The sequence below is a fragment of the Amblyomma mixtum genome, chromosome 10 (assembly GCF_055824585.1).
Source record: "Amblyomma mixtum isolate Tamu chromosome 10, ASM5582458v1, whole genome shotgun sequence".
NCBI lineage: Eukaryota > Metazoa > Arthropoda > Arachnida > Ixodida > Ixodidae > Amblyomma > Amblyomma mixtum.
The window spans coordinates 5,233,670-5,247,017 of NC_143021.1; the positions used below are offsets into that span (position 1 = coordinate 5,233,670).

Here is a 13,348-nt window from a genome sequence, read left to right on the forward strand (position 1 = left end):
CTTCACTACGGCGTCCGTCATAGCCTCAGTTGCTTTGTTACGCTAAACCTCAATAAACCAAACCAGGACACTACTTTCCAAGTGAACTTTCTCAACACAGTTAGTCATCACTTTGATGCACGTCACGCCAAATGGGGCCGTCGCGGTGGCTGAGTGGTTAGGGTGCTACGCTGCTGACCTGAAAGACGCAGGTTCGATTCCTGCCGTGGTGGTCGCATTTCAATGAAGATGAAATGAAAGAAGCGCAGGTACTGAGCGATGTCAGCGCAGGTACTGAGCGATGTCAGCACACGTAAAGAACCTGAGAAGGTCGAGTTATACAGAGTCCTTCAGTATGGCGTCCCGAGCGGCCTGCGCTGTTTTTTGGCGTTAAACTCCATAAAACAGAGCAAAGTAATGGCTGCATCATTTCTGAAAATATGTGTAAATTTATTATTATTTTCTGAACCTTAACAATTTTCTCCATCTCTTTCCCTTTGTCTTACCCTCTTATTTCCTGTCCGAGGCTAAGTAGCAGGACAGTATTGTTAAATGCACCAATTATTCTGTTTTTCATTTCATTATAGAGAACTTCCTATGTCTCTCTCTATTGCTTTGCTAGATGTATCTGCCGCATAATATTGTGCACAAATATCTGTAGCTTAGATCCAAGAGCTATGGCCTGGATAGTAAGGTTTGTATTCAACTACACTGATATTACTTATTGCGCTATCTATGAATACTTCTTTTGTAGTATGCTATCTGGCGATGAAGTGCTGTGACCTGGAGCGGTAAATATGTTTTCAAAGCAAACTTCTCAGTTGCGTGCATAAATATATTGGGCAAGCTCATACGCTTACGAAGCTGTTTAGATTCAGAGCCTACGAATGAATTTCAGGTTCGAGATACATAAACATCTTTAAACAACAGCAAGACATGCGGCATTGATGACATTCATATTGAACCGGTAAAATGCGCGCTTGATCCTATTACCCCACTTATTGCTAACAATTACAATCTTGTGTTATCGAAGGGTTGCTTCCCTAAGCTGATGCAAGTTTACAAATTTACAGTTTTCTTTACAAGTTGAGATAGAAATTATTTACGGAACTGCATGCTTTGATGCATGTAATTTCCAAATGGGGCCGTCGCGGTGGTTGAGTGGTTAGCGTGCGCGGCTGCTCACCTGAAAGACGCAGGTTCGATTCCTGCCATGGTGATCGCATTTCAATGGAGATGAAATGACAGAAGCACAGGTACTGAGCGATGTCAGCACACTTAAAGATTCTATTTTGCCTATTTTTGCGAAAGGTTTGCAAATAATTATTCATAAAAGATTATCAAGCTTCTGTCAGAAATCTGATCTAGTGATACCATCACAGCTTAGATTTCTTTATTGAAAATCTACGGAAGCAGTATTGCTGACTCAGAAAGAAATTATCCTGAAAGCCTTTGAACTTCAACAGTTGTTATCGGAGTTTACATTGACTTTTCAAAAGCGTTTGACCACCTCAATAATTAAAGTCTCTTTAAAAACCTGGAACTGTATGAAATTCATGGGGCAGACCTGCATCTCCTTCACTCTTATCTGCAGCACCGCGTTCAGTGCGTTGGCATTGGAAGTGCTACATACTCCTTTGAAGCGCTCGTGTGTCTGTCTCTTTCTGTTGTCCGTTGTTTTTATGCGCTTTCCAGGTTTAACATGAAGAGATCAATACCGGTGTACCGCTGGCAAGCATTCTGGGGCCACTGCTATTAATTTTGTATATTAATGACTCCACGAACTATTAGCACTGACCCTGGGTACGTTATCTACGCCGGTGATACTACTTTGCTCTTTCGAGGCAGCGACATGCAATCACTAGTGCGCACTGTTAATGGTACCTTGGTAGTATTAAATATATGAAGTGAATCGAACTCACTATTCATTAATACTGCAAAGACTAAAACCGTCCTTTTTCATTGCCGACAGCGTGTGGCGCCAGCAGATTGTGAACTTTATCTTGGTAACTACCGAATAGAACTTGTTGATACCGTAAAAATTCTTGGTGGTCTGTTTAACGTACATATGGCATGGGATGCACACTGTGAGTATGTCGAAACACAACTCTGCAAAAGGGCTGAAATAATTGCCAGATTTCGCTGTTTTCTTCGCGTTTCCATAAAGCTTCTGATTTACAACACTCTTTCTTTCCTACCTTAATTACTGTTTTTTTTTGGTGTGAGGGAATTCTACGCAGACGAATGTTAGTAAAATATACATTCTGCAAAAAATGACGCATTTGTTGTATTGCCAATGTGAATTTTTACGCCCGTACCCGAACACTATTCCGACGGGCTAGTATTGCCCTGGTACTTAACATATATGGCTATTGCTTCAGTGTTAGTTCTAAGAAGTCGGTCAATCAAAACCAGTATGTGTTTTTGGAGAGGGCCGATTTAGAGGCAAAAGTTCCTACTTACCCACTTCGACTGCAAGGATTTTGGCATGTTCCTAGTTCTAAAACTCAACTTGGGTGCCCGCGGCGGTTGAATTTCTTTGGAGGAAAAGTTCAAGAGGCTCGTGTACTGTGCGCTGTCAGTGCACGTTAAAGAACCCCAGGTAGTCGAAATTTCCAGAGCCCTTCACTGTGGCGTCTCTCATAGTCTGAGTCGCATTGGGACGTTAAACCCCATAAACCACAAACCGCAAACCATCAACTTGGGTGCCAAATGTTGTGTTATACTTCCCGCGACATTTAAATACCAATTGTGCCAGCAACATTCAGGTAGAAAAAAATAGCTTTCGTTTCATCAAATCCATGCTCCTGCTATCACTTGTAAACTCTGAGTTGGCAAAGATTAGTTTATATCATGCGCTTGTATTTGTGTTACCTTGCACTTGTTATAGATCCATAATTAGCAGTGTATGAGTTGTCTTCATTGTATGGCCATGTAGATGGGTGCTCGGTTGTCATTCAAGCGAAGATAGTTCGCTTTTTGCCTGCGCTTGCCCACATCTTTATGGCGTAAATAAAAAATGAAATAAAAAGCTCTTAATCTTACATTTATTTCCATAACTTTCTGTAGGAGCCACTGATTCACTGAAATACACTGCAAATCTTCATTGCAATTACTTTTGCCTAACATAGTCACATACTGATTTACTCTAGTTTGGCTTAAGCGAAAATCTGCTGTGCTGAAATGAACACACGGCAGCTTGTCTTTATGAAGCAAAGTATTTGCACATTTATGGATTTTGTTAGTTGGCAAAGATAGAGGAAGGATGGCAGTGTTTTTAATGTCCACAGGGCATTCGTGCAAAGTTCAGTATGCGTGTAATTTTTCTTTACATGGAACAAAAAACGTCTTCCTTCGCACTCATGTTTGGAACAAAATGATGAACACTTCACCGCTCTAAAAATGAAGGCCGTTGTGCTGCTCCACAAAATGATATCTGGATGCAGCGGTTGTTTTGTGGCAAATTCAGTAGGTTATATATACATCTATTCTTCAAGCTGGAAGCCATGTGCACGCTCCACAAACCTGTTTAGAGCACAATAGCCAGCAGTTTTGCCGTAGAGACTGGAGTACTAAAACAAGCACAAGTACCAGTGGATGATCTGCTAGAGCAACAGGATTCCAAGAATTTGTGAACGGCAATGGGAGAACTAGCAAGACGGGATAGTGAAATATGAGTAGTAGCGGAAAGGGATCTTGAAAATTGGATACTTATGGAAGAGGCCGTAGTCTTTAAGTGCACGGTTCTGGGTTTGGGATGCAATGTACAGGGCCCTTCATTTTTGGGTGAAACCTGGTTTCCCCAATTGTTTCACCGCAAAAATCCTCTTGAAGATCAGGTTAAACCCAAATTTAGCGTGTAAATGTGCCTCAAGAAAGTGTTTGCTGGTGCACAAAGTTCATGAACCGTTAGAGAGTAGAGTTCTTCTGAGGTGTATATTAAAAAATGGTAGTTTTTGTTCGTCGAGTTGATTATAATTTTAGCCTAAATTGAAAACTACAGGTGCTGCTGGTATTTCATTGCAGTAGTTACACTGATAATTATTAAGCTGTGTTTGAAGGTAGGTGCGAATTTATTACGGATACCTTTATGTTGAGTGACTGTTTTCAGACTGCAAAATGGCGGACGAGTGTGCTGTGCGAGTTTTTTTTTTCAATGGAGTGAAACCAACTAGCGCGGAGTGTTTGTTACTGTGTCACCTAGCCAATAGTTCTCCCACAGGTCCACCGAGCTTCTGAGCATCTATGGCTCAAAGCACGGAGCTGCGATTGCCCTCCCCGAGTTCTGCGTTAACCGGTGCAAGGTCAATGACTTAGAGCCAACGAGCATTTGACACCATAGAACTATACGCAGTTGGGCTGGGACCCTGCAGCGAGTCAGTGTTAACGAGGTCGTGATAAGTGAGGTTTACTGTAGATTGCTCGTGTGAAATAAGACTAAGTGTGCTTACTGAAATTACTGTTTTTTCTTAGTTAGTCATTGAAAGAACGCAAAGCATATAAAATTTTTTATCTCGCGCTGATCCCTCAACTTTCCTTTCAGTTTCAGGTGACCAAGAGCTGCATGGAAGTCGAGCAAGCCACAAAGTAGTGTGCGATTTGTGCCAGCGACCAGGAGCAGGCTGGGAATTTTGTGAATAGTGGTATTCACTCAATAAAGCAAGCTTTTATTGTAAGTGCAGTGTTTTTGTCATGACATTTGTTTGGGATGCATGTATTGTTCTGCCTGTTTTGCAGCTACCCATATGTATGCAGCGAAATGGCTTCAAGAACAACAATGGGGACCAGTAGACAAAACACAAGAGAGACAAGGCACAAGACAGACAACAGGACACGACAACTGGACAGGAGAAGGGCAAGAGGACAGGAGACAAACAGGGCACAAGACAGACAACACGCACGATATGCCGAGAACATGACAGGACAGGAGATAGACAACACAAGAGAAATTTCCTGTTGCAATCCTTTCGTGCTGACCGACCGCGATTTTTCCGCCGTCTTTTAGTGCGCCAGGCTTACTGCGCCTCTGAAATCATATGTGCTGAAGATGTGTATACAATTATTACCTACGTTAAAAATCATCTCACATCGGTGCCCCGTCGATGTCAGGCAATCAACTTCACGAATTTGAACACCGTTAAAATATTGCCAATAAAGTTTAATTCTTCTTTTAAATAGAGATGTTACTTTCTTGCAGACCATGCCCCTTTGGCATGCGTCCTAAAAATAAGTAACCTATACCGAATGCAATAGGGAAGTGACCAGTTGAATTTTGCAGTCATTCCGTCGTTTTTCAGAACGAATTATTGCTGCCACTCTAGAGCTCTTAAAAACGTTACCTGGCGGCGGAAGAAACTACATGCAAAAACGTGGCTCTATTAGCGGCGTTCTTGGCTTGATAAATTGACTGTCATCAAGGCAAGTCTTCGTTTAGAGTATAGTGGGTCCCTTGGTGTATTAAACTCCCTCGATGTTTTTACCCGCACAAAAAACGTTTATATTAACTTCGGACATCTTCACGTAAAACAAAACCGAGTCTCCTGAACACCATCAGAGTGTGCATGGTGTACAATGTGAATGGCGTATCATCATCACCATCATCATCATCATGATCATCAGCCTGACTACACCCACTGCATGGCAAAGGCATCTCCTATGTCTCTCCAATTAATCCGGTCCTTTGCCAGTTGCGGCCACGGTATCCCCGCAAACCTCTTAATCTCATCCGCCCTCCTAACGTTCTGCCACCCCCTGCTACGCTTGCCTTCTCTTGGAATCCACTCCGTTACCCTTAAGGACCAGCGGTTATCTTGACTTCACATTAAATGCCCTGCCCAAGCCCATTTCTTCCTCTTGATTTCATCTGGGATGTCATTAACCCGCGTTTGTTCTCTCACCCACCCAGCCCTCTTCCGATCTCTTAACGTTATACCTATCATTTTTCTTTCATTTTTCTTCTTAGCAGACTAAGCATGCAGCCGCAAACTCAAGAGTGCTCTTTGCACATATGTGATACACGTGTAGAATGCATCCCTTATTCCTTGCCGCGCCTTCCGGCAGCGAAGAAATTCGGCTTTTCTGTGATTCTGGCGTTCCCAAAAGTTATATGGGCACTCGTTCAGTGAGCCAGAACAAGCAGTGTCAGCACTTGAAAAGGAGCTGCAATGTGTATGACGCTTAGTGGTCGCAAAAGCAGTTCAAAATGAGACGCACCTCTGGGCTTCACGCAGTGTGCGCGATGCCATACACCTCTGCACCACTGCTTGGTCCAGACCCACTCGGTAGAGGGCGCCTAAAGTGGAACCCAGCAACACCGCCCATACGGTCTCGTCGTGCGAGAAGTCCAAGGCGATGCTTGAGAGAATAAATGTGATGGAAACAACACTAGTTCGGAAACAGCACGAAATGATACTGGGCGCTGAGCAGCGAAAGCAATTAAAAAAAACATGACCATTACTAGTGGTCTTTTGCTAGCCAGTGTGAAAATGTCAGCAAGGAGGCTGTGTAAGGTACAAAGCATTTGCATCCATGGTCCATGGTTTGCATTTGCATTACTTCTTCATGCGTGAATCGGTTTACTGCAGTATCCATAGGTAACTTCGGGCATCAGCCACATGAGTTTCCGGTTTTTGAAGGAAATACTAGCTTGGTCAGATTACTCCACAGAGACACAAGAGAGGCGTGAACGTCAATTTTGTTTCTGTAATAGCTCCTAACTGCCGGCTTCGTCGTCGTCTCGCAATCACTCGTCTTTTTTCTCAAGTACACTTTCCATTTTTTCTCACTCCTCTCGATATCATACAATAAGATATTTCCACTGGTGAAATTGTCAAGGTGAGCTCTAAGAAGGTGAGCTCTAAGTGTCCCTTACTTTCCCATGTAGGAGCGGACATCAAACTGAGACATGGGCTGGACGGTGCCTTCGTTCTTGCTCAAGTCAATGATGATTTTAACGATGACGGTCAGAGGAGCGAAGACCATGAAGAAGAGCTGGGCGCAGTCAGTCCACACCACACCTCTCAGTCCACCCTTTTTTCATTTCGTATGCAGGGATAACAGATGCACAGAATTAAGGGATGAAAAACTAGTAATCACTACGAAGGCGAACACGTCTACTTATGCAGTTCAGTTCCTTCATGCAAACTGTGTGTCGATGCGACAGCAGTGAATCTAAATAACACGTTAAAAATCTATACCTCGCAATGCTGGCTATTAGAAATGTGCAGAATAGTTCATTTCATGCTACCATTGTCAAAAACCAAATACTGACACACGAACACAAGCACAAAACATCTGCTTTGGGAGTAATAGTTGCCCTAGGTAATTAGTGTAATTAAGACGCGTTGGCTTTTTATTCTTCCCAAGCAAAAGTGTTGTCAATTAAGCAGGCAATTTGGGAACGTCGTCGCAATTCGAAAAATAAAAATCAGTCGGCAAAAAAATTTCCAGCATCGAAAACAAGTCAACATGTCCATCAGAAAACAAGTCAACAGCACGGCCGCGTTGCAAATGGTATTTCCCCTCGTATCAACGAACATCAGTTTGCAGGAGTATGCGTATGTGCCTTACCAAAGCAGTGTATAAAGTTCCGCACAATCCGATCGCGATGTTGCAGGCCAGTAGAGGAGCTCCAAACACTGCAAAAAATTACGAAATGTAAAAACGGGCGAATAAAAGCGTTCATTTCTCATTAGCTCGGATGCCTCTCTCTTAATCTATTATTGTGCGGACTATGCAATATTTTCCATCAAACCAGAATATAGAGAGGGGAATTTAGAATATAAGAATTTTATAAATTAAGTATCTCTCGAAGATCGAACTTCGGCATTGATCACAGGGAGTCTGAAGATACAATCTAACGGCTGGTGCGCAGTGTGACATGACAGTAGCAATTAGCGGTCGTGTCTTCTTAATAGAGTGCGAAACCATGTCTTTTAAGACGACCGTCAAAAGATAAACGAAATTTGCATTTGTAGAGTAGAGGCAACATTTTTACGCACCGTGCACGCCTTTCGTATAAGCTCCCGTCTTTTGATAACACAACTCAGAGGAATACTGTTCCCCGCTTACCAGGAGGACACCTATTTATAAAGTTCAAGCGCCATTCAAACTCAGGCAGCAGTTTCACCGCCGCGTACGCCCTAAACTCTAATGCGCTGGCACCCGTCACTGTCGTCAGAAGTAGATTAAAACAGGGAAAAGAAACCAGAAAACGACAGCACGCCACACCGGACGGGCGCTGATAACGAGCCCTTAGTTCTTCATAAATGGTCTGTCAATTGAGAGTACGAAAGAACGCTGCAAAATACCCGACGATCGCGATAAAGCGAACAACGAAAAAACAAGAAAAAGATTTTTTGACCCGAGCACTCATCCTGGAACGTACAACAAAGACAGATTGCCAGTGGTTTGAGCAGGACCCTCAAAAAGACGACTGCAAGAAACGTGTAAATCATGGCAGCCAATGACAACGGGACAAAAATTTCTAGAGCTAAGCTTAGCGGCTTCGCCCACTAATAAGCTAAAGCTGGTCGAAAACGCAGTCTTCTGACGCTCTCGACTGTAGATGTGGCTGACTAACGTCTAACGTCGCCGGCGTATCGGTCGAGGCATTTTAACCTTCGCCATCCACCACGTCACCATCGGCCGTCGTCGCCGCACAATCACCGTCCACACCAGCGCTAGCGGTGCTCACTTGCACTTTAAGCTCACGTTCTTGCACGTTCAGAAGGCTGTCCACTTTCCCGTCGGAATGGGAAGCATTAACTTTCGCCGGCATGGCGATTGTACGAGCATCTCACGGCGCACATTTTTAAGCGAGACTCTAGACTCATACCAGGTGCTTGAACAGTACTACAGAAACCTAAGAGCGTGCCTGTCCCCTTCGCATGACTCGCTATGTAGAGGCCATTCTACGACTTGCAAAACACTACAAACTATGTCGCAACCCGACCCTTGGACACACGCGAATACCTTTCCAGAACTCATTAGTCAGTAATGTCAGCAAGGCGGAATCCCCGCCCGGTTAGTTCACGTAATCTGGTAATGCCCGGAAGTTCCACCTCCAGTACAACTACTCCCATCTCTCTCCCTGAAATAATGGGAAGGTGTTCTCGCCAGTTCGTATTCTACCATCCAGGTCCGGGCGACAGCGAGGGTGCAAGAGGTCATCGCCAGAAAAGAAATATTGCTGAAGGCTTAAGTCTTCTAAGCCTTGGTATAACAAAGCGAAAGCGGGCGATGTACGCGGGTGGTATGATGTCGCTTGCTGAAGACGTTGTAATGTCCTCAACGTAACGTTGCGAGAAGGCCCAGCTTCGTTCGGGTCCAAGGCGCTGCGTGCACTGCCTAGGCGAGTGGTGCGCTCCTCTTAAAGCCGACGGGACACGCGGTCTACCAGCGGGAGAGCCCATTCGTGACGGCTGCAGCTGCGGCGGCGGAGAGCGCGCGCGCGCCGGCAGCGGGCGACACCACTGCCACGAGTGACGTGGCTAGTCACATGGTCGAGCCAACGCAGTTCCGGAGCAGCTGAAGGTCGCTGTAGGTCAAAGCGACGAAGTCGGTGAAACTTGCGGAACATGCGTAGTAAAGATTTCGCCTTAAACACCCCATTTCACGTGTCCATCCGCGTGATAGTGGCGTCGCTTTACCTTTCATTTGTACCACCCGACGTCCCTTTCTTGCTCCTACGGATTCAACTGCCCATAGATAACCCCGGAGCGGGTACTGCGCCCGGACTGAGCGGCCTCAGTCATCACTAGTTGTTGGCCTCTGGTTGAATGGTTGGTCTCGAATAAAGGTGGCACATACCGATTACGGGGGAGCGGCCAAGACGCAGGCGGTGAATTGCTGGAAACAGGAGCGTTTAGAGGGGGAAAATGAGTAGTAATAGGGTATGGGCTGAAAGACTGAACGAAGCAACGACAACAGATCAAGGACGGGACAGTGGCTTTGTGTGCAAATTCGAACAGAACGCATATAATGTTTGAAGTTCGCACTGATTGAGAGCGGGGCGGAGAAAACAAAAACTTTCAGAATGGGAGTCGCTGCATTTTTAAAAGGAAATTTTGCATAGCAGAACGCACACTCGTGTTGCTTCTTCCAAGCAATGAAGCGCCAATGCAAAGAACAACCGCAGTGCACACAGGCAGACCCATCTGCTGAAACGGAATTTGTAATAGGCGCCTCCTCAAAGAAGAGAAGTGGCGGCAGAACATTCGGGCTATTGTCTCAGGTTCGCACAAAATGGGCACAGTGGAAAAACCGCCAGACTAGATCTGCGAAAGCTGAAATTTTGCTGACGAACCCGGAAACGGAACGGCGTGAGAGAGACCTCCAGTCTGCGCGACCGCCAGTCTTTTCTACTCCAAGGATGCAGAGATGAACTTGCTTTGGGGCTAGTTGGTTCATGATTGAAGTTCAGAATGGCGCAAAAGACACACACACACAGGAAAAATAGGGGATGACACAAAGAGCCCCTACTACCAACTGAGTTTATTGCGGAAACACCCTCTTTTATAAGGCAAGACATATCAACCACGAACCGCAAGCAAAAAAAACACATATTTTTCTTCCGGTTCGTGGTTGATATGTCTTGCCTTATAAAAGAGGGTGTTTCCGCAATAAACTCAGTTGGTAGTAGGCGCTCTTTGTGTCATCTCCTTTTTTCCCTGTTTGTGTGTCCTTTGCGCCATTCTGAACTTCGATGCAGAGATGCTGCTACTTGGGAGATGACGTAAGAGCCGAGGCAGCAAATTCATGAAATATTGTGTAGCTGCGAATCCTCACCGCAGCTTTATATGCACAGGTTTGCAGGACAGAAAAAAATTGGGTCACAGGGAGAGGTCCTTGCTAAGGAAGCTGCAACCTCATTTAAGCGAAAGCCCAAGTGCCGTGGTACCCAAAGCAACCGTACCGAACTTAGATGTAGCGGGATCAGGAACTTAGAGACGTAATGACCGAGACTCAGTGGGTATGGATAATGAAGAGCAAATGGAGGTCCCATCATAACCATGACTTGGATAACGGTAGTTTCTTATTTACGTAAGACTAAGATGGCTGCTAATAATTCTTCCAGATAAACTGGAGTGAAGTCGGGAAGACTGACAGAAAAGGACCAACCCAATGAAGGTCAAAAAATGCCCTTATCCTGAGAGACATCAGTACCAATAAGAATACGAGAGGAAAAGGACCTTAGGTTGTTCTGCAACAAAACGTGAAGTGCATGGAAAGGGCTTCAGCCTAACATTCGATAGGAAAATGTCATCAAATACAATCAGGATTGAAGGAGATATGTTATACATTGGGCAGACATCTGCAAAATGAATGTTTAAGAGATCAAGTAGGGATTGCGCGAGACATTTTAGCGGAGTATGCAAACGAGACCCGCGGTATTAAAGGGACTGCAGGTTCACTTGAAATGGTGAGTCCCACAATTTAAAAAATGTTTTAACTGTTGAAAGGCGAAAGCTAGCTGATAATTATAGGACTCCCGCCTAAAGGTGCAGAACGGCATTGCAGGCATATTTTGGAAGCCCCAGACAGAGGCGCTACGCTCTAGGAGCACAAGTCGGCTAATTTCATTGGCAGGAGATCCAGAGAGTAAAACACAGCCCAACTCCAAAATTGGGCGGACGCACATTTCGTAAATCAGCAGAAGTGTGCGTCTTCTCATGTCTGACCGAGCACCGCGAAGCCAATGGAGGATGCCAGCGGCCCTAACGCCTTTTGTATAAACTTGCTCAGTGTGTGTCCGCCAGGAAAGAGTAGCGTTGTACACCGCTTGAACTTGAGGAATAATGTGATTTCTGTAAACGACGCAGATATTTACAGGATGAGAAACCGGGAAGAATAACAATGCGCATTTCTTCACATTGAGGGTGAGATGAATTCTTCCTAACCAGCTGTCAAGTGGGTTGAGGTAGTTCTGCAAGGTTTGATAAATAGTGAATATCACTCGCGGAGGCAAAAAAATGCGGTATCACAGGCGCACGCATAAGTATTCACATTATGAATGCATAGAATTCAGCTTGGAAAGATGCTAAAAAGAACAAGGGAGATACCTCACCCTTGCGCCACCCTCTTTTCTGTCAAAATCTTCGGGACTAAATACCGTTTTGGAAAAATAAAATTTTCTGTCTTCCAAGAAAGCAGCGGCGAAGGCTACAAAATAGTTCGGGAAATTGAGGTCTTATAATCTGTGTCACAGTGTCTAGTACTCAATGCTCTCGTAGGCTTTACTGAAATCCAGAGTAACAAGCGCGGCGAGCTGTTTACTGTTGCGAACTAACTTAATAGGAGTCTTGAGGACAGTACGTGCAGATCAAATCGAACAGCCCGGCCAGAAACGAATTTAACACGGACTCAAGAGATCATTCGCAATAATGAAAGGCATGACACGGCTAAGCAGGACCCTTTCAATTTCGCTAGATTCGATGTTTAATGAAATAGGGTGTATATTGCCTGAACTACCACCCTGCTATGTGACATACACACGAAATCGTCGCGGGATTTTTGAACGCGGTGTGTCGAGAGTGGTGGGTCGGACAGCGGACCGGCGTTCGTGCCAGCCCAGCGTTGCGAGTGTGCACGTGCGAATGGAGTGTGCGAGGCGAGGTCAACGAAGAGCGCTGCGAGCACCAGGAGCGGAGAGCTGACGTGTCAAAAAAATCAAGATTTGAAGGAAGACAGCGCGACGCAGGTCGGGTCATTCAAGCATGGTGGTGGCAGCCATCGGACGTTGGGTCCGTGCTGCCGAGGACCTCTCTTGGATCACCGACGCAAGCCTACTGTCTCCCTTTCAAGTTTGGAGGTGGCAGCCGATGGATTAGGGTTCGTGCTGCCGAGAGGCTTCCTTGGATAGCCTGCATAAGCGTACGGCCTTTCGGGACTACGTCGACGAGTCTTGGCTGCGTTTTTCTTACTGCTACTGCCAAGTTCTTGGGTCGGCTGACAGGAGTTCATCTCCGCTCCTTACCACCTGGCTTTCTTCCCCCGCTTCCTTCGACGCAACGCCAGCGACGAGTCGCAGTTCATCAACCCACGTCCTTGCTGCGAGCATGGCACCTCTATTTCACCTGTGACGCTTCATACCTGGTGAACTCCTTCCTTTATTCTGTAGTGTTGTACGCGTGTTTAATGTGTGTTTTGTCTTGTGTTTTCTTTCTTTTTTGCTCCTTTGCTTTAAAGTATAAATACGGCATTATTTTGTTTTGTTTGTTCTGTTTGTTTTCTTCTTTGAACCTGCACGCGATAGCGTGCCCCTTCGGCAGTCGGGGACGCGTAACCAATTTGCGACACCCCCCCCCCCCCCTTGATTTTTAGAAAACGGAACTATTTCAGCAAGACGCCACTCACGGGTCATCCAAGG

At 45.3% G+C, this 13,348-nt stretch overlaps 1 protein-coding gene across 1 annotated transcript in view; it reads right to left on the reverse strand.

Annotated features, from left to right (window-relative positions):
* The window catches only part of LOC149325026 (sodium-coupled monocarboxylate transporter 2-like), a 157,749-nt gene that overhangs the window by 79,525 nt on the left and 64,876 nt on the right, over nucleotides 1-13,348 (reverse strand). The window contains exons 4-6 of the mRNA XM_089564168.1: nucleotides 7,549-7,616; nucleotides 6,851-7,008; nucleotides 6,193-6,333 (exon numbers count right to left, since the gene is read on the reverse strand). Of these exons, the coding sequence (XP_089420294.1) occupies nucleotides 6,193-6,333; nucleotides 6,851-7,008; nucleotides 7,549-7,616 (367 nt within the window). The remainder of the gene's footprint in view (nucleotides 1-6,192; nucleotides 6,334-6,850; nucleotides 7,009-7,548; nucleotides 7,617-13,348) is intronic.